A 21672-nucleotide genomic window follows, 5' to 3' on the forward strand; every position below is an offset into this window, starting at 1 on the left:
GCAGAAAAACAAAGGTAACCCTATAGAAAAGATTCAAGTCCAAATCTCACCTTAATTCGCCCTTGATTCATTGAACACGCTTGAGGGTTTCTTGAGCCGCAAGAGACTTCCAATTGAAAATTAAGTACAAGTTTGAAAAGGATTTGGATGTCTTAACCTATTGTGAATATACGTGTGGTATGTTCGTGGAAGGGTATAGGCATTATTATGTGAAAGGTGCATGTGTGAGTGTATGGTGCGAGAAGCGGGGGATTGCTCCCCACTTCTATAATTCTCCTGGGGAGAATTATTTCTCCACTCTCTTTCCTCTCTCACTCTGTCGGCAGTCTCTCCTCCTCTCCTCCGAAACTCTCTCCACTCTTCTCTCTTAGATCTCTAACACTTTAGAGCGTGATTTCGGACGAAATCCAAGAATTAAAGTTGCTATACAGAGCACAGGCTTTCCGAATATCCAAGAAAATTAATGATCGGACCTCGTGGAGCTTCGCTTGACTTGGTCAAACGGTTGGGTTTTGCTCAAAACTCATGAGGTAGGGATTTTTTACTCTTGGAATACATTTATATGGTGTTAATGTACCTAGATCGTGCTTTGTTTCGTTGTTTGAAGTTGTTCCTTTCATTTCCGAAATTCTGCAAAACAGGTCACTGTTTTTGGGGTTTTTCGTTGTCTTAAACTTGGAATTGAATTTTGGTCTCTTCATATGAAATAGAGTAGACTTAGAGCCCATTCTAATGCCGCTGGAATCACCCGAAATCGTTGAGAATTGAATTAATGGTGAATTTTAGAATACTGGTCACGAATTTGTCAAGTTGCTGTTAGACAGATTCGTATTGCTTCTGTAAATGCCTGTTTAGCCATTTTTCGAGCAGAAATGCTACACACACATACAATCTGTGCACAAGCACAGATTGTGCACAGATTTTGTTGTGGGGCCCACCACGGGTCCCACACAAATCATCCGAGCCGTTCATTAAATGTAAAATATTTTTTCAAGGGTCCCCGTAAAAAATAATCTCAATCCGATACCTATAGATGCTCGATCCAATCGTATAACTTTTCATTATCCGAAAATCTGAATGAAAAGTTAGCTGGTTGGATGAAGCACCTATAGGTATTGGATTGAGCTTATTTTTTACGGGGACCCTTGAAAAAATGTTTTACATTTAATGAACGGCTTAGATGATTTGTGTGGGACCCGTGGTGGGCCCCACAACGAAATCTGTGCACAATCTGTGCACAAAAATCTGTATCGGTAGTAGGACTCTTTTTCGAGTACGAATTTGACTAGGGTTCCTTCGCATCTTCTAAACTTTGTTCAATCACGCAACTTTTGGGGTTGGAATCGCTCAAAAATATTAAGAACTCGATTTATAGTGATTTCTAGAAGATTTCCTTGTAATCTGAAAATCTGGGCAGCTTACAGAGCAGTATTTTTCATTGTTTCGCTATGGTTAAACGACCCTATTGGTTATGGGTTCTTATGTCTTTTAAAGATTAGTAAGTTGGTGATATTTTGGCATTGGAATCATTGAAAAATATTAAGTATGCGATTTTTAATGAATTTTCGAACACAAACTGCTTTGTTGAAAATCAGGATATGCTCGTGTCAATTTTAAATGATTACGGTACCCGTTCGTTGTCTAGGTATTCGGGTGATTATGTGGGCATTGTGGCATGTTGTGATGAATGTTATGAACTTGTTGTGTGTTGAGTATGATTTATTTGGTAATGTGAGAGGTAAAACATAATTGAGACGATAGAACGAATACGAAGAAAGCCACGGATCCATCGTAAGGTGTGATGCCGGAAATGGGATGCACGGGGTCTCAAATGCCGGAATTGAATGAAAAGATTTTAGTGGACGCACGGAGTCCCAAATGCCCGGAATTGTATTTAAAAGGAAAATGGCTAATATTTGAGAAATACAAGACAAATTGATTATGTTCAAAAAGGAAATTCAGTGATGTGTTCGTATTGTTCTGCTGATAGATATACTCATTGTCATTACCATTTTGGGGTTCGTTGTACATATATATTGTTGCTCACATATTACTGTTGGTGTGGATCATCACATATACGTATAGATCGAGGCAGAATGGAGTAATTGCGTGGCGATGGACGAGTGACAATTGAGGACAAGTTGTGATCTAATTAGAATAATTCGAGTCAGTTTTTGCGTGTAGTTTGACGTGTGAGCTATTAGGAATATCCTTATGAAATCATGATCCCCTGATTGTAGTATGCTCGTCTGTGGTAGAAGACCCATGTTTCTTTGTGGTATCTTGTCGTATTCACTCACTCTAGGTGCATGATTCATCGCATTTTCATATAGCTTATGTATGAAATTTTTTACTGGGCTAGTGTAGCTCACCCTATCATTTTTAGGTACAATTCAAGGAAGTTGGCATGACGTACATATCGTGTTTGTTGATCATGTCTTTCAAAGATATAAAAGAGGCAATTATTTGCATTTGAATCAAAAGAAGAATTTTGGAAAGACATTTGTTACAACTGTAATATTATTTTCTTCGGATATTGACATTTCGATAACTTGGGGCCATTGAGCCAAAAATGTAATATCTAACTCTTATTTGAGAACAGGGGAAAGGAAGATTTTTGAGTATTAATTATATTACTGCGAGGACTTTATTTATCAAAAAGAGTATTCATTATTTATGTTGAAAATTGAGGGCTTGACAAACGACGACTTCAAAGTTAGGGTTTCTCCATCGCTTCTCTCCGCCTCCTCCATTGCCTCTCTCCGCCACCTTGACCGCCTCTCTCCTCCTCCTCTACCAGGTATTTTTATACTCTCTCTAGCTTATTGTTTGTTTCCAGATTGGTTTTTTTTTCCCTACAAAATCCCCTCTTCTAATATTGCAAGATTTCATTTAGGTGCCAAATTGATTTCGAAGAACTCTAAGATGAAGGGAACGAATCCCCTCTAATATTTCAGATGTGTGTTTTTTACCATTTTAATGAGAATTTAAGAAGGGCTTGTATTTGTATTTTTAGGGTGTCTTGATTTCTGTTCATTGGTGGTTATTTGATGTTGTATGTGCATTTTTGTACTCTTTTTATTCTAGTTTGTAAGGTTATCTTGATTTGGATTTGTACTATTATTGGAACTAATTCACAACATTCTAAACAAGGTCTATTCTAGTGAAGGGGATCGGGAGATGGATTGTATTCGAGCCTAAATTCAGCTCGTTTAAATCTAACGAGCAAACTGAGCCGAGCCCGAGCTTTGAAAATTTTTAACGAGCTGAAATCGAACTTCATTGTCCAGGCTCGAATAGAACCTGAGCTGTACTCGAGCTTGGCCTACGCCTTACCGAATTGATCTCGAATATCACAAGATTTGGCTTGATTTGGTTCGTTTACACCCCTAGCTGTTGGAGAGAGAGAGAGAGATGGGTGACACTATTGTTGATTTTTTCCAAGAGACCTTGAAGCAACTTATAACGAGCTCCACGCTCGGTTCAACCATAGACGAGAAACGTCAACTTCAATCACTTCAGGAGGAAATAAAGTATCTGAGAGGATTCCTCAAGGTTACGGAGAAGAAACGCAATGAGCATTCAAAATTGATGGAACTTGTGATGCAAATCAGAGACGTGGTATTCGAGGCAGAAAACATCATAGAACTGTTTGTAGATTGCGATTTCAAGAGGCCATATCAATATCATTTGTTGCAAGTTGATCATCCTAGTCTTGATCTTGAAAGTGTCAAAAAGAAGATCAAGACTCTTATGGCTATGGTGAAGCAAATTTACGACATGAAGATGTATGACATTAATGAAGTAGCAGTAAAAATACCGAAGCACTCTTCTACAGGAAGTGAAGGTATTGGTACAAATTTTCAATAATATTTTATACTTAAAATTAGTTTGTTTTGACAAATCATTATGGTTTTACGTTTTCAGTTTCAGTTATGTTAGGCTCTTATGAGAATAATATCTTATCGTGAATATGATATAAGCAAAGCAAAATTCTTTAGGGCCAAGGTCTGAAATTTCGTTGTGTCCTCTCTTTTTTCATTTTAGAATTTTGTCAAGTGTCCTAATAAAGTTAAGAAACTACTCTTCATATTTATGATCCCCTTATTCATCGTGTATATTGCTATATATGTTTCAAACATGCAATTATCTTCGTCACACACCATTTATTAATTTCAAGGTATTACACAACAAAATTATTCTACACTTTTACACATCTATCTATCTATACTTCTATTCTATATATCTATGTATATTGTATATAAGAATGTAGTTACCTAAAATAAAACGAAACCCTCTCCTTAACTCTCTCCTATATGGAATTTTCTTATTTTTTCATCTTTAATTTATTCATTATTCTACACTTTTTAAAAATTTAATGTAAAAAATACACTTTATTTTGCTTGAAATGGACATTAAGTTTAATCTATAACATAAAAAATACTTCTTGAAATCTATCTCTTTTCTTCATTTCTTTGTTTTTATATTAGTGTGGAATTTTCTTAATTATTTTGCAAGAAAATGCAGTAAATTCCAAGAGTCATATGTGTCGTTCCACTGATGTACATGACAATAGAAAAAAAATTCCTCACTCGTTTTTTTTTTTTTTTTTTTTCCATCCCCGTGCATCAAATGGGCAAGATGCTATTGAAAAGTATGATAAATAATACTCCCTCCGTCCTTTTTTAAGTGTCCTGCTTCGTAACTCCAACTTATTAAAAAGACATCATCATTACACCTTTCACATCAACTTTTTCCTCCACTTTTCCTACTTACCCATCATCATTACACTTTTACTCACTAACTTTTCAAAATAAAATCTACTTTTATGGACAAAATAGACAATACACTAATTTTTACCCACCTAACTTTACAAAATGGACACTTATTAAGGAACAGCCCAAAATGGAATACTGGACACAAAAAAAGGGACGGAGGGAGTAGGAACATTGATTCAAAACACAAATCTGGACACAAGTCTGCCTGAAAACCGTCTATGCACACATTCACATATGCATCAGATAGTTTCAGGCATAGTTGTGTTTGAATTTGTGTTTTAAATTTGAGTTCCTAGACTTTTGGGAAAAATAAGAGAATCAGAATTTAGTATTGTTCACTGTTAATAATAATGAGTAAAATGAACCGTAATAAAATATGCAAGCGAATGCTACAATACACTCTTAATTTAACATTACTTCAATTGATTCGTAATAACAATCACAATTGTTTTCCTTTTTCTCGTAGGCAATTATATCAATTAGAGAATGGCTTAAAAGAGAGTTGAGTGAAATGTATATACAATAAGTTTACGTCTGACTAAAAAAAAGATTTTAAATATACAGCTCCAAGATTGTTCATACTTAAAAGGCTGAGTTCTTTTTAACTTATAGGTCTGAAACTTATTTCGGTATTTTTTAATTTTTGAAACTTCTTATTTAACTTTTTGTCGTAATTTTTTGGATTAGATTGTTCATCTCGACGAGACGAATCAGAAAAATATAAAAATATAGACTGATATCTAAAAAACTTAAATAAGACAGCACTTAAGTAAAATAAGACACTTGTTTGATACTTTTTCCATCTTTAGTAAACTTTTTTTTATTTTTGGTCATAATTTTGTACTTTTTAGACTTACTCTCATTGAAACGAATGATTAATCTAAAAACTATCATGCAAATCTAACAAAAATTCAAAAAAGATGAATAAAACACACAAAACAAAGAAATAAATTAAGTTAAAAAGAATGCAGCCTTAATACTATTTATTGATAACTGGGCAATGAGAAATGGCTCCGTTTCAGAATGCAGATTTAATTTCTTGTTACACTTACTGGGGCCCTTTCATAACTTTTGTCTTCGTCCTTGATCATAACCTTCCTTTCATTTTCCAATAGGCGGTGCAGGTTCATCAGGAGGGAGTAGCACATCCAAATTGGTAAAAGAGAATGTGGTGGTGGGTTTTAAGGAGGAGGTACACAGAGTACTAGAGAAGCTTGACGACAGAGGAGAGGGCAGACCACTGGAGATTATAACAATCACTGGTGCAGGTGGAGGCGGCAAAACCACTTTGGCTAGAGAAGTGTATGATCATCCTTTCACGTTGCATACCTTTGAAATTCGTGCATGGGTTGATGTTTCCCAAGATTATAATGAGACTATGAAGAGGAATTTGTTGATTTGTATTTTGGCATTAGCTTCGCTAGGAAAAGATGCTGATGATTATGAGGAGAGTGATGATTATGAGTTGGGAGAAGAAGTACACAAGTGCTTGAAGGGTAGGAAATATCTCATTGTCATGGATGACATATGGGGCATTGAAGCCTGGAATGATATGCAAAGATCATTTCCTAAAGAATGCAAGGGGAGTAAAGTGTTGTTCACTAGTCGACTAATTGTTCAACCTGGCAACATCAGTCATGTCCCTCATTATTTGGATCCTTTAACAAAAAATTCGAGTTGGGAGTTGTTACAGAAAAAGGTATTCCCCATATCCCAAATTTCTACTTCACTTTTTAGCATGCGTGTACGAAATAACCGTGGGTTTATTTTTTGCTCGACAAAGGAAAATATTTTATTAAACTCGAAAAGGGTATTTACTTATTGAGACCTCGATTAATTGTTTGATTGAGTTCGATTGGGTTTGCATTTGATAAGTATGTGGTTGATATTAAAAAAATATTTGTATGGTTAGTTTAAGTGTCAAATGGGCGAGTGTTTTAACGTGAAGGAGGTGGTGTACATGTATGCATGTGTTTATTGGATATATACTTGGATCCTTGGTGTGAAGCAGGAAATTAAAAGGATAATAAGACAAACAAAATAAAATTGCCTAGTAATGGACATGAGACTAAGGAGGAGATTTGGAGGGCAATCATTCTAACACCACACCCATTTACACATTCATTCACACACCCACACTCACACCACACTCATTTACACACCCAGTGTGTGTAGGCCCCACCCTTGTTGTGAGTGTGGGTGTGTGAATGGGTGTGTAAATGAGTGTGATGTTAGAATTTTCCTTTGGAGGGGTGGTTTGTCATCTGCTTGGGGGACACATGTGAGCAATAAGAGGGGGTTGTGGGGGAAGGCTGGGAATTGTGGGCATGGGAGAGATCTTACATTAGCATCGAAGGTGTTCATGCTAGTGATTAAATTATGCAAAATAATTTTTTGGTTTTGTTCTTATTTATTACTATTTTTTTGTGTTTGTTACTTGTGTAAAAGGCATAATTTTTTACTTTTTCGATTCCTCTCGTCGAGAAGAACCCATATCATATAAAAGTGTGGCGTAAAATTAACAAACGCGAAAAAAAATTTGAACAAAGACAAAATAAAAAAGTTGTTGTGCATAAGTTTATCACTAGTGTGAGCTGGATGCAAGCTTTGAAGGGAAAAAAGAAAAAGAAAGGACGGGGGAGGGGGAGGAGGGGGAGAGAAAAGCTGGCTGATATTGCTGGTCTTTGTTGTTGGAGAAAACGTATGAACGGAGCAGTTGGAAGGTGCTTCCACAGTGGGGGTTGGTTAATTATATGTATGAACGACTTGTGGCTGTTTTGTGGTAAAGATGTGGGTTGTCTCGTTACAAATTTACTCTTGAGATAGAGAAAGCGTGGAAGGGAAGTTGAAGAGAGAAGGGTATGTGTATTGCCATATACGAAAAATTATGTAAATGTTTTTTCTTTTAGTAAATGTGTTTGTTGTTTATAATGAGTTGGTTGAGTAACACCTTATGTTATTTATTGGTCCTGATGCTTGAGGATTCGGGTCGTTACAATGCGTATCATTTGTGAATTATGTACACTTCTTTATCTATAACACTTTTCATGATTTTGAAGTTTTATTTTCACAGAAATAGTTAAGATGTATCAAATAAAATTCATATTGGATGAAGAGAGTATTTGTTTAAAAAGGAAAAGAAAATTCTTGTACGTAATACTATTAAAAGTAGTGATTTAACATATATATGCTTCCTTATATATACTATTGTCACATATTTCCTATTCCTTATTTCCTTTTAAAAATTTCCATTTCGAAGCATTTCTTAGTCTTATCGAATGAACTTTTAAACTCCTACTACTTGGATCGAGTTGATGTAATTGAAATTATAAATATTATCTAATTTTACCATAAATATCAAACAGGTATTCGGGATAAAATGCTGCCCACCGGAGTTGGTGGACATCGGTGAGCAAATCGCACAAAAATGTGATGGACTACCACTCGCGATTGTCACGATAGCTGGCATTCTGAAAATGAAAGACAAGACACTCAACGTGTGGGTGAAAGTTGCCGAACATTTAAGTTCAATCATTGCTAAAAATCAGAAGGGCTGCATGGAGATACTTGAACTGAGTTACAATCACCTACCTCTTCATTTGAAAGCGTGTTTTCTCTATATTGGAGGATTCGATGAAGATCATGAAATCCCCGTACGCGATCTGATATGGTTATGGATCGCGGAGGGGTTTATTCAGCAAAGTGAGGGGAAAAGCTTGGAGGCGATGGCAAAAGATTACTTACTCGACCTCATTGATAGAAGTCTCATAATTGTAGCTCGCAAAAATCCCCTTGGAAGAATTAAAGCATGCCGTATCCATGATCTTCTACGTGAATTATGCTTGAAAAAGGCTGAGGAGGATAATTTCCTTGTGAAAATATACGAGGATGATTCTTTTCGAACTTTTGCTTCAAATAACCATTGTCGCCTCTTCATTGGCGGGAAGTTCAAAGTTGGGGTGCACTCTTTGGGGTTTACCAAGAAAAGCCATCATGCTCAAAAAGTTCGTACTTTTTTGTGCCCAAGGATGCCATACTCATGGGATATACGGTATTTCTTTCTTGAAAACATAAAACATCTCAGGGTGTTTAGTGTTTTCTCCAAAGGAAGCCTTAAAGAAGTAGGAAGACATCTAGTTCATTTGAGATACTTGCAATTGTTTCAATTGGGAAGTTCTTGGCTTGAAGTCCCGTTTTCCCACCACCTAGAAACCATTAACTTCGAAACAAGACACAACATAACAATTCAGTTGCCTTACGATATATTTAAGATGGTAAAGTTGAGGCACCTTTATTCTAAAAGGAGTAAATTTGCATACCATGGTTGCATCTATCGTCGTTATTCTTCTAGAAAGGAAGAAACAGGGAGAACTAATTTTGACCATTCCTCCAAGTTGGATAGCTTGCAGACCTTGCACTCAATATGTGCTTGTAAGGAGTGTCTAAGTTTCCTGGTAAGGACTCCCAATCTTAGGAAGCTAGGAATTAGTGGAAACCTAATTTCGGAGGATGGTGTTTTGATGATCCCCGACCTAGAGTTCTTAAAATTCCTTGAGACACTCACTGTAAAGGGCAACTTCTGTTACGAGGGCAAGAATATCACTCTTCAGAAAGTGCTGAAGCTTCCTCCGACTATTACGCAACTATCTTTGCGGTACACGCACTTCAAGTGGGAGGAGCTCTCAGTCCTCCAAACAGCTCTGCCGAGCCTTGAGGTTCTCAAATTACGCTATTGCCGTGTTGGATCAGTTTGGAAAACAAGTGAAGAGGGGTTCTCTCAACTCAAGTACTTGAAGCTTGAAGATCTGGATATTGAAGAGTGGAATGCTTCTGAAGATCAATTTCCGAGGCTTGAGGTCTTAGTGCTTCACAGGTGCAAACGACTGGCGCAAATCCCAATGGATTTTGCTAATCTAAATGAGCTTCGCGAAATTGAGGTAGCAGAATGCACCAGCTCGACGGAGAAATCGGCCAGGGAGATTCAGGAAGAGCAAAAAAATAACAAAGGAGATGATTGTTGCCTAAATCTCCGTTTGCATGCAAGTACATTTTCAGAGTGAGTTGTGTTTATCTTATTTATTTCTTTTGTATTACTTTTTTCTGGTGCAGGACTATTGATTTTACAATGAAAAGAAAATGGAAGTTTTTTGGGGAGATTCTATTCACTACGAAAATTTTAACGAAGCACCATAAAATTTTTTTTTTTTTACTTGTATAATTTGAGAAGCTGGCACTAGAGTTTTTTTTTTATTTGATAATTTATTTTGTTTTTCTTGTATTTTTATCTCCTTTAAAAAAATTAAAGAAAAAAATGACTTATTTTGCAAGTTGCTATGGAGGGTATGAAAATCAATATGATCGGTTAGTGTCAACTTTATTCAATTATTGGCAACCAACTATGCTAAGATGATTCAATTCCTAAATGCTAAGATGATTCAATTCCTAAATTTTATGGTATAGATGGTGAACAATCATTGGGAAGGCAAATAAAGGCATTAAAGTCATCTAGCCGTGAGAACATTCAACCGAAGGAGAAGTAATCAAGTGCAGCTGGAACATAGCTCCAACACGACTAATTACACTTCAGTCCAGTCCCCGGAAGTTTAATTAATTTCAGATTGGTTCCTGAAATTTGAAATATTGCAGTTCAATCCTCTCCACTGGAAATGCATTTGGCGCCTTCCGTGTACCTATCATATCCAGCACTTCGTCTGGCTTGCTGTCCAGGATCGTGTTCTTTCGGGTAACAATCTTTTTACTCGTCATATCACCTCCTCCCCGGACTGTGGATGGTGCCCTTCTGTGTGTGGGAATGCTTGTCACGTTCTTTGTGACTGTAGTCGAGCTTTGTCTATTTGGACAGCAATTCAGTTTCCCTTGCTTAACTCTCACAACAACTTCTTTGACTGGATCACCACCAATGCAAGGATTTCGGGTACCCACTGTTCGGGCACCCCTTGGAAAGTCGTTTTCCTCTTTGCTATTTGGCATATTTGGGTCGATAGAAATAATCGCATCTTCAAATTTAACTCCAACTCGAATTGGCCGGACCCTGCTGCTATAGCTAAGACTATCATAAACAAATCCTTGGAATGGCATTTCTTGGTCCAGGATAAACCCAAGGGGCAGAGAAATGGCATTGGTGTGGGGTGGGTTGCTCCTTGTGAAATTTTTTTCAAGCTCAACACAAACGGAGCTTTTAATGCGGCACTGGGCACGGCAGGTACGGGAGGTATTCTCGTGATCACTTTGGTAGATGGGTTTGTGGTTTCCACAGAAATTTGCTGGTGAACTCGAGCCTCATGGCTGAAATTTTGGCCTTACGGGATGGCCTGGTTTTGGCAAAGGCAGAAAGTGTGAACAAATTGGAAATTGAAGTTGATGCTTTGGGTGTGGTACAGTTGATATTGGTGATCATCACACAACAAACCACCACTTGGTAACATTTTACTTGGTTGCAAGTCCCTCCTAGAAAAATTTGAAGTGGTGTCCATCAAGCACGTCTACTGAGAAGCAAACTATTGAGCGGAGCATTAGCAAATGACGCACCTATTTTAGTGGGAGATTTTCATATCTACCCTTATATGCCTAATTGTATTGCTAGTTTATTTTATGCGGATTTGATTGGGGTTGTATACCCCGGTACTCTTAATTTATGTTTCATGCATCTTCTATTACAAAATAAATAAATAAATAACCTTTGAGTTGCATATAAATTGGGTTGGTCATTAAAATTTATTAAAAGGTAACTTCTTCAGCCGCAAGTGATTTTTTTCTCTTCACATGCGAAAATCCTCAAGTCGTGCAAGTTTGGAAAGGATCTGTGGATGGAAATAAATCTTTCCAAGTTTCCATATTGTATTAAAACTGGGACTCCTCTAGCTAGGCTAATGAATGAGAAACTTTTTTTTTTGTACCGAGGATACCAACGTCAGATATCAAAGTGTTGGTATCACCTCTGATCTATTTTTAATTTTTCAGTTATTTTTTGATTACAATTGGATGATCGATCGGCTCCGTTCATTTTATAGAATTTGGCGAGAACCTTAATCATACCAAAAATCGTGTTCATCGAATTCTTATAGATAAATGATTGGTACACGAGAAATTGAAGAAAACCAAAACTTGACCCAAAACAACACTGAATCGGATCGAACCCTGGTTTTTTTTTTTTTTTCCAATTTTCACGTCTGCTGATCATGTATCTACTAAAATTCGATGAACACAATTTTTGATATGATTAAAGTTCCTGCCGAACTCTACAAGATGAACGGACCTGATCATCCAAGTGTGATCGGAAAATGACCAAAAAATTGAAAACGGACCGGAAGGGATACCACCATCCTTGAAATCCCCGGTATAAAAAAAATTTCTCTGAATCCTTATTTATTTATCATCATCAATAACTTGAACCCCACTTTGTATCGTAGCTAGGGTTCATGCAGTCGAAGTTCTATCCCATGAGCATCGATCTAGGAGAAGAAGAAAAAACTCCCAGATCAGACCACAGTGTGTGAGGGTTCTTTTTCTATTTTTATTATGGAATCATCTACTTTTCCCTGGCTTCTCTCTCTGTCTCTCATGGCAAAGAGGGGAGTTAAGAGAGAGTCATTCTAGTCCACCACCACCGCGGAACAGAAGGGCTATTGCTGCCGCGGCAGCCACCACCATCTCAGAACTTACAGATGATGTAACTTTCGACATTCTAGTAAGAATGCCTGATATCAAGTCCATCATTAGATGCAAACGAGTGTGCAAGAAGTGGTGCAACCTAATTCTCCAATCCTGCTTCGCCAAATCGCAGAGCTCGAGGGGGTCTCTTCCTCTCAGTCTTATATTCTACAGTTCCCCTGACGTCTTCACCAACCCTGCCCGCTTCGGCATTCTCGAGCTTGACGATGACCTCGATCGTTTCGGCTGCCAAAATGCCACCATCACATTCAGATCTGGGATTTACATCCCCCACAAGCTCTATAAAAGACGATTAATAGGAGCATGCAATGGTTTAGTTTGTGTTTCCCACTTTTCCGCCGGGTAGGCATGAGCAGAAAATCCAATGGCGTGTGTGGTGTGAGCGCAGGCGTGTCAGGACTTGTCGTCGTCCAATGTATGAAAGGCGTGAGCGTCTCGATCTGACTTCGTATGTAGTGCGACTGCGTGTGACCCAAAGGGTGAGGCCACAATGAGATTCGTGGTTTGCTACAATGAAGTAGACTTAAAATTTCCCAACCGTGTGAGAAAAAGAAGAATAAACGTAGAATAACTTTATTATGTCGTAACAATAAAGTTAGGAGTACAAGAGAGACAGAATAACTTTACTATATCGTAATAATAAAGTCGGAGGTACAAGAGAGATAGAAATGAGATAATTGCTTCACTGGGAAGACTTTGATTTTTTAAGTGCTGGGCTTTAATTAGTGTGTGGACCCCTTTTTCTTCTTGTGAACTAGTATTTATAGGCTGAGTTGCTCCATGGCTTTGCATGCGAACGGATTTGTTGACTTCTCTTCGTGACGCCATGTGTCTTTTTTAACTTCCACTTCATGGGATCATGGATAGTTAATATATGCAAAGCATATTTACAACATGTTTTTCTTGTACGTGGGCAGTTGATAGAAGTTAGTGAGCTTCTCCCACTTCCTTTTTTTGTGGGCATCAGGGAATAATGGACCATTTGACAAGTCAAATGGCCATGTGGCAATTATCCACATTTTCTTGTACGAGACTTCATCTGATGCAAAACAAAACACGATAATGGACCTTGCAAACCAATTAATATGTACAAGGCCTTGTTCCCATAATAAATTAATTGGGCCTCATTTCCATCTTTACAAAATATGGTCCAGAAACCATAAACTCAATCCCTCGATCGAAATGGATTAAAATTAATTGGGCTCAGTCAACATTACTTTGGCCCATTAATTTTAATTCAATATAACTTCATTTTGCAGCTCAATTTAATTAAATAATAATTAAATGATTTTCCAACGCTTGCCTAGAACTGGGTGCCAAAAACGGGTGTAAACAGTTTGTTTGCAAGTTAATGAGGATATTATGGTGTGTAACCCAATTTTTCAAGGGCGACGACCTTTGGTCCTTCCAAAACTGCCAAAACAGGCACATAGTAGTAGGTCACCATTCGGTTTTGGGTTTTGTCCATCGAGCGATGAATACAAGGTCTTGAGATGTAATAAAACGAATGGTCATAATATGTCGATTGAGGTTTGTACCCTAGGGAAGGATGATACATGGAGGAGCATCGGAGGAGGGCACAACAGAGAACCATTCTCTTGCTGTCTTACGTCCCCTGATATTGATTTTGTTTTTGTGAATGGTGCACTTTATTGGCCTGGGGAAGACATGGCTTCAAGATTAAGCTTATGCTATTTTGATATGGACAATGAGGAATTGGAAGTACTCTCTCCTTGCCTTGTCATAACGAGGGTCGGTTGCATCTTGGAGTTTTGGATAATTTTTTATTCCTTAGCAGTGCCGGTTGGTTAAGTGATTTTAATGTGTGGATTATGAGAGATTGCATAGCCACGGGGCTTGGACATTGAAATGAGTTGTTAAGCTAGTCGATTTTCCTGGGCTAATTAGACCGGTTCAACCGATAAAAATATTGAAAGACGAAACCGTATTGATGATTTCTTCCAACAACAAAGTTCTTGCATCTCATAATCCTCAAACAGGATTAACAGAGATAATTAAGTATCACAAAGTTGCATTTTGGACCGAAACAATTACTCATACACCAAGCTTCCTTTACCCGCCATGGTTGCTATGAAGGATAATAGGTAAAAATTTCACTTGAGATATCATAGCTCTTATTGTACGTATACTTGATCATGTGATTGTGTAACGCCCCGATTTTCGAAGGAATTTCAGAAGCAATAATATATTATACTTAACATAAATAATATTCTTTTTATTAAAAAACACGGAACAGTATCTTCCTATTACAGCTTAAGGTCGAAATTAATATGCTTTACCCCACATGTACGGAGGCCTTTGGGTGACATGGCGTCACAGAGCAATGACTCAGAGCGACTCTAGTTCTAATATGGATTCCAAGCATAATCTTGCTCAGTCTCTGCCCCTGGTATCTCTCCTAAATAGTGCAGATCCGGCTCGCAAGGCTGATCTTCTATGTCGTCACTACCTGCAGCTTCTGACAAATTGATCGACGAAGCAACTGATTAACTAGGATACGAACGTATCCGTGAGAGATAAATCACTCAGTAGATACCTTTAAACCCATTAACCCATAACATACAAGCAATAATACAATAATGAGCATAAAGAATAAAAGCTACAGCAATCAGGAACATATTATGAATTATCTTGTCTTTAAGTGATTTTTAGATTTCTCTACCATGAGAAATAATCCTCCCAAACATATTATGAGGTTTTTTTTTTTTTCCTCTTCAAAAAAAAAACCTCTGAACTATGGTGACTGTGCCGATTTACCCTCCCCTTGCTTGCCCAGCCTGGGGTCCCAAACAAATAAGACCAAACTACATATCGGGTTGAACTCGGCTGTACCATCACAAGGAGCGAATGATAACAAACCAACCGCGAGAAATGATACCCATACTCCAGTTTCATCCAATAAATCCATCCCCGGAAAATCCCGGAAGATAAATCCAACAGTGCCATGTTCAGGATTCGCAAGATGATAATCCACCGGTCTTAAACCACAAGTGCCGCTACCGACGACCATTCTTTCAGGAAATCCACGGTTCTCGGCCACTCTGGTTATCTCCTGACCGTAACGTCACAACTGTGACTAAAACAGTAATTCCACTTTCCCTAGGAATTTAATGTCTAATCAATTTATTCCAACGTACGAATACCACCCGGGGTACCTATTGTCTAATTTCTACGTTCATGTAGCAACAATATGGCAATAACAACTTATCAAAATTCATGAAATTCGTTTCCATAATATTATTATCTTTAATTTATTAAATCGCCCTTTTATTAGTCTTTTAATACTTTATTCATTATTAGTGATATAACTAGTTTATGACAAATTAGTAATTTTTTTACTATTTTATAAAATAGTCCACATATTACTAAATAGTTTAAAATAAATTTATTTATTTATTATTATTTTTTAAATTATCACAAGAATAGTTATTACCTCTTGTATTATTAAGCTATCATTATAAATACCTTTTATTTACTAATTGCCTTTCCAAAATTACTAAATAAAAGTATTATTAATTTAAATACTTTTTTTTAACTCAAGATATTATATGTAATATGAGCACACATATATTCTAAACTCTTTCTTCTTCTTTTTTACAAGAAAATATTATTAATTATTCACTTAATCTAGCAGATAAATTAATTTGATATAACTGTTACGTTTTATACTAAACTGATATTACACAGTCAGTAAATAATATAAAGTTAGTAGTTTTTTATAATAATAATATCATAAAAATTTTAAAATAAATATGATAAAGGTCATCTTCTCGGTAAATAATATCAAATAGAACGTCGGGACCAGAAATAATATCAAAATGGTGAATCTGGCAGAAAATTTACAGTCAGCTATATTTTCCGTTTGGGCTCATTTCAAGCCCTTATAACTAGTCAAAACTACTATATTTTACTTAGGAAGAGTGGGAGAAGAGGTACATACATTCGGCTTTGATCAAAACAAGCTTTAAACGAGTTTTCAAGTTTTTCGGTTCGTCGGAGAAAACGACCGGAGTACGGCTGTTCGGGCTCGGTTCAAGGCATTTGGTGGCTGTTTTGGGAAGCTTATGGTGGGTATGGATGTTTGGAAGTGGTAATTCGGGTTAAGAGGTGGTGCAAGTGAGAAACCCACTTTTTTTTCTCTTTTCGGTTTCTCTCTCTAAACGGCCATGGCCGGAGCTCGAGCTTTCACTCTCCTATCTATCTACTGATTTCTGAATGGACAGAGGTTAGAGAGAGGTGGAGAGCTGTGGTTCGGATTGGAGGGGGAGGGGTGGTATTTATAGAGGTTTGGAGAGGAGAGGAGAGGAGAGAAGGGAGATGGCCGGAGGTGATGGTGGACGGCTGGAGCATGGCTGGCAGCAGCTGGAGAACGGCTGGAGCTAGCTGTTTCCAGCTGGTTGTGGCAAGAGCAGAGGAGTGAGAGGGAGAGATTACGCGGGGGGGGGGGGGGGTGGGGGGGGGTTTAGAGAGAGAGAGAGACGGCAGAGAGATGAGAGAGGAAAATCTGGTGAAAGATTTAGAGAGGGAAAATAATCCAGTGCGAACGAGTGTAGGAGTTGGTAAGGGTATGCGCAGAAACAAGTCTCGTGGTGATCAATCGTCCGGTTTCCGTTTTCGAAAAATTCTAAGATTTTAATTGTAGTCGCAAAATCATTTCGATGCTAACCGCGGTCTTTCTTAAAGAAAAAGTAATCTCGATTTTCATAGAAAATATTTTTGTGAATTTTCGAAAGCTCGCTTTGATTTTTAAACGGTCTTTAACTAATTAATCGGAATTTGATAAATTAAAACAAAATTTTAAAGAATATCCAATATTACGAAATTTTTATTTTATTAAAAATTACGGAATATTATAGATTGTTTGCCCAGGCGGTCTTTTATATATATATATTTTAAGGTACTTTCATGGTCTTGGTATGGCATTTCGATTGCTTGCATGTTGTTCGGTTTTTCATTGGTGCGTTTTAAAAAGGTTGATGCTAAAGCCGTACGATTACTTTTTATAATGCCACGAAAACTATTGTGACTTGACATTTCAATCCTCACCAAGCAGGATGCTCAAAGTCTTTTTGTCTTCGTATCTTATTCTCTCTGCTCCCCACACTTCCGTGGAATACTATCTTCTCTCCTCACCCAACGCCTTATTTTCTCTTTCATCATCCCTCTCTTCTTCTCCACCGCCATCGGCAATGTAGAGTCCGATCGATCCCAGCCATCAACCAGTTAAAAAAAAGAGTAACTTAATTTCAATCTGTATGGTAGACCCCATTCTTTGTTGTCTTTTCTTTTCATCGATCACTTAGATGCGCTGAAAATTTAAAAGGAACTAAGAGTCTGTTTTTGGCAGCATGAATAAATTTTAGGCGAAATCAAACCCTTCTCTCCATTATGGAGTATTCAATAACACAAAAACGTGGAACAGAAAAATTACAAAGAAACTATGGGTAGGAGTTTACTTTAGGGTACGCATGAGTTCCCTCTGTATGAGAGTAGCCCATTTTCTCGAGCGTGCAAGACCTCTTCTTAATTTATCTAAGCAATGTGGGACAAAATTTGTAGCGAAGATTTGAAAAAGCTTCGAAATAAAAAATTCACATCCCCAACACATGGTCCCTACTATATAATAACACAAACTTTCCACCAAATTAATCCATCAGGTAGCTGGAAATTTTCTCCCCCCTCTTCTCACAAATCAAGCATATATAACATCTTAAAATAGGAGAGAATCGATATCTAGACTACTGCCACTGAGTTTTCAACTTGTTTCTTACTTTTCCGACCTCTTTAGTATGTTCCAACTTTTAGTTTGTACCAACGAAGCTTACGGTGTTCATCTGGAAATAGATCGAGAGGGGCAATTACTTGTGGCTGTATCCTTGAAGATCTTATTGACGAATTAACCAATTCCTCCTCTCCCTATGGTTACAAGGAGTAGGTATTAACGGGAAAAAAATTTGAACACTTGTGTAAGCATTATAATGGGCTGCTCGGAAGAAATCAAAACGCATAGATTGGCCACAATACAGGATTACATAAATCACCAAATACAACTAGTACTACTTCGCCCCGCCATGAATCACCAAATCCTTGTTGGTTTACTATACAGCAAAAAATTCCTTTCAGAATCACTACTAGTGCAATCTAAGCCATTTTCAAGGGAAATATATATAGAACATAACAAATCTCCCAGCTTTCCATATTCTCCAGTCTCGATTGGTATACATACATTTTAAGCTACTTTAGCTATGCAAAACAAGAAAGTCACCCTGCACCAGATTGATCTTATGCTATTTTGATGTGGAGATCGAATATAATGAGGAATTGGGAAATCTCTCATCTCATTGCCTTGTCATGATATCGATGGCCCTATCGTGCATCTTGGAGTTTTGGCTACCTTACCGAACTCCCTTCATCAAGTCATTGTAATATTTGGGTGATGAAAGATTACATTCATACGGGGGCTTGGTCGTTGAAATGGGTTGTTTGGCTACCATATCCCCGTGGGCTAGTTGGGCCGGTTCGTCTGATAAAGATTTTGAAAGACTGAACCGTATTGATGATTTTCCACAGCACAATTCTTATATCTCATAATCCCCAAACAGGAGGGATAAAGAGAATTAAGTAATTAAGTATCACGAAGTTGTATTTTGGACCGAATCAATTACTCATACACCATGCTTCCTCAGCCCACCATGGTTGCTATGAAGGGTAATGGGTAAAAACCTCACGATGTTGTGAGATCATAGATTTTGAAAGACGGAACCGTATTGATGTTGTTTTTTTAAAGGTAGTTTCTTGGTCTTCATATGGCATTTCAACTGCTTGGTTGTTCGTTTTTCCTTTGCCAGCATTTTAAAAATTGGATGACTTGTGATTTTGAGTTGAACTGTTAATAGCCATATTTATTCTCTAAAATACTTCTTTCGTCCCAATTTGTTTGTTCAATATTGGAAATCCAACTTATTTAGGGAGTATAATGATTACACTTAAGTAGTTTAATTCTCAATATTACCCATCACCTTTTTTGAAAAGTTGCTTTATTTCAAATAGGTAAGGGCAAAATGGAAATTTTATCCATTTAAAAGTCAAACGGACAAACAAATTGGAACAATGCAAAGCCAAAAAGTGGACAAACAAATCGGGACGGAGGGAGTACTTTGTTATTGAGGGTGGAGCACTTCTTTGACTACGTTTTGACCACGGTTCGAGATTTTAATTCGTAGTTTGGTCAAATTTGGTAGAAGTAGTAAAAAGTAAAAGTTCACCCTATTCTGCAAAGATACCTATTTTTTAGGGAGAATTTTTGATATGTCCACTATAATATGTTTCTAACCCATCCAGTCCACTTCTAAAGTTCCTAACACATCTAGTCCACTAATAATTTCAATGACAAAAGTAATCTATATAAAATAAACAAGGGCCTTGTTTGGCTAATACAAATTTTTTTTTTTCATTTTTTTCAATCTTATTGCAACCACATAACCACCACTACGTCGCCGCCACGCCCCCACCACCACTCCACCACCATCATCGCCACCAACACCACCACCACCTCCACCACCGCTATGCCCCCACCACCACCTCCACCAACATGCCGCCGCCTCCACCACCACCACCACCACAACGCTGCCACCTCCACCACTAAGCCGCCACCACCACCACCACTCCATCACCACCGCCACTGCCACTACCATCACTCCACCGCCACCACCATCACTCCACCACCAACACAATGCCGCCGCCACCACAATTACCACCACCACCACAACCACCACCTCTCCATCACCATCGCCGCCACCGCCATCACGCCACCACCACCGCCGAAATGACAACCACCATGCCGCCAACACAACCACAACGACTCCACCACCACCACCACGCCGCCACAACCACCACCACCACCATAACATCGCCACCACCAGCACAATGACCACCACCATGCCGCCGCCACCGTCACCAACACCAGCACCACCGCAATGACGACCACCATGCCGCCGCTACCACCACTGCCGCCGCCACCACTACCGCCACTACTCCACCATCACCAACACCACCACTACGCCGCCGCCGCCACCACTTCTTCTTTAGTAATTCACCTTCCTTTTGGGTCACATTTGCTTTTCTGTTGTCTCATTGGCGTTAGCCTTTTAAGAAAATAATTTGCTGTCTAAAAGTGCAAATTTGCAGTCTAAATTCTCATTGGTGTGTGTGTGTTTATTTAATAATTTGCAGTCTAAATTTGTGTGTAGACTGCAAATTTACACTTTTAGACTGCAAAGTTTACGAAAGTGCCTTTATTTGCAGTCTAAAAGTATAAATTTGCAGTCTAAATTTTCTCTGGCATTGGTGTTCAATTAACAAATTTGTAGTTTACAGTCTAAATCTCATTGGCGTTAGTGTTCATTTAATAATTTGCAGTCTAAATTTTTGCATAAACTGCAAATTTGTACTTTTAGATTGCAAAGTTTACGAGAGTGCCATTATTTACAGTTTAAATTTTCTCTAGCGTTGGTGTTCATTTAAGAAATTTGCAGTCTAAAAGTGCAAATTTGCAGTCTAAATTCTCATTGGCGTTAGTATTCATTTAATAATTTGCAGTCTAAATTTTTCTACAGACTGCAAATTTATACTTTTAGACTGCAAAGTTTATGAAAGTGCCTTTATTTGTAGTCTAAAACTGTAAATTTGCAGTTTAAATTTTCTCTGGCGTTAGTGTTCAATTAACAAATTTGTTGTCTAAAAGTACAAATTTACAGTCTAAATTCTCATTGGCTTTAGTGTTCATTTAATAATTTGCAGTAATTTGTGCGTAGAATGCAAATTTGCACTTTTAGACTGCAAAGTTTATGAAAGTGCCTTTATTTGCTGTCTAAAAGTGCAAATTTGCAGTCTAAATTTTGTCTGATGTTGGTGTTCATTTAACAATTTGCAATCTAAAAGTGCAAGTTTGCTGTCTAAATTCTCATTGGTGTTAGTATTTATTTAATAATTTGCAGTCTAAATTTGTATGTAGACTGTAAATTTTGCACTTTTAGACTGCAAAGTTTACTAAAGTGCCTTTTTTAACAGTCTAAAAATGCAAATTTGCAGTCTAAATTTTCTCTGGCATTGATATTCAATTAACAAATTTGCATTCTAAAGGTATAAATTTACAGTCTAAATTCTCATTGGCGTTAGTATT

General features: G+C 37.6%; 2 protein-coding genes and 1 long non-coding RNA gene across 4 annotated transcripts in view; 2 read left to right on the forward strand and 1 right to left on the reverse strand.

Moving 5' to 3' along the window:
• Nucleotides 1-21672, forward strand: part of LOC131322913 (F-box protein At3g07870-like) — a 96704-nt gene that overhangs the window by 41937 nt on the left and 33095 nt on the right. The gene's annotated exons all lie outside the window — the stretch shown is intronic.
• Nucleotides 296-11494, forward strand: LOC131322910 (putative late blight resistance protein homolog R1B-16). The gene is made up of 5 exons (XM_058354495.1): nt 296-530; nt 3154-3847; nt 5894-6477; nt 8144-9834; nt 10239-11494. The coding sequence occupies exons 2-5, from the start codon at nt 3415-3417 to the stop codon at nt 10243-10245; spliced, it is 2715 nt and encodes a 904-aa protein (XP_058210478.1). The 5' UTR covers nt 296-530; nt 3154-3414; the 3' UTR covers nt 10246-11494.
• Nucleotides 14692-16809, reverse strand: LOC131322923 (uncharacterized). Of its 2 annotated transcripts, none has more exons than XR_009199012.1 (2): nt 16432-16809; nt 14692-14949 (listed from the first exon to the last, which is right to left on the reverse strand). It is a non-coding gene; the product is annotated as an uncharacterized LOC131322923 (long non-coding RNA). The 2 variants fall into 2 exon arrangements; XR_009199013.1 differs by having other exon boundaries at nt 14692-14981.

The sequence above is a fragment of the Rhododendron vialii genome, chromosome 4a (genome assembly GCF_030253575.1).
Source record: "Rhododendron vialii isolate Sample 1 chromosome 4a, ASM3025357v1".
In the NCBI taxonomy this organism is placed as follows: domain Eukaryota; kingdom Viridiplantae; phylum Streptophyta; class Magnoliopsida; order Ericales; family Ericaceae; genus Rhododendron; species Rhododendron vialii.

Coding starts and splice junctions, on each gene's coding strand:
- LOC131322910 (XM_058354495.1), top strand. CDS start 3,415: ATGGGTGACACTATTGTTGATTTTTTCCAAGAGACCTTGAAGCAACTT. Junction 3,848..5,893: donor CTCTTCTACAGGAAGTGAAG/GTATTGGTACAA, acceptor ATTTTCCAATAG/GCGGTGCAGGTTCATCAGGA. Junction 6,478..8,143: donor GGGAGTTGTTACAGAAAAAG/GTATTCCCCATA, acceptor AATATCAAACAG/GTATTCGGGATAAAATGCTG.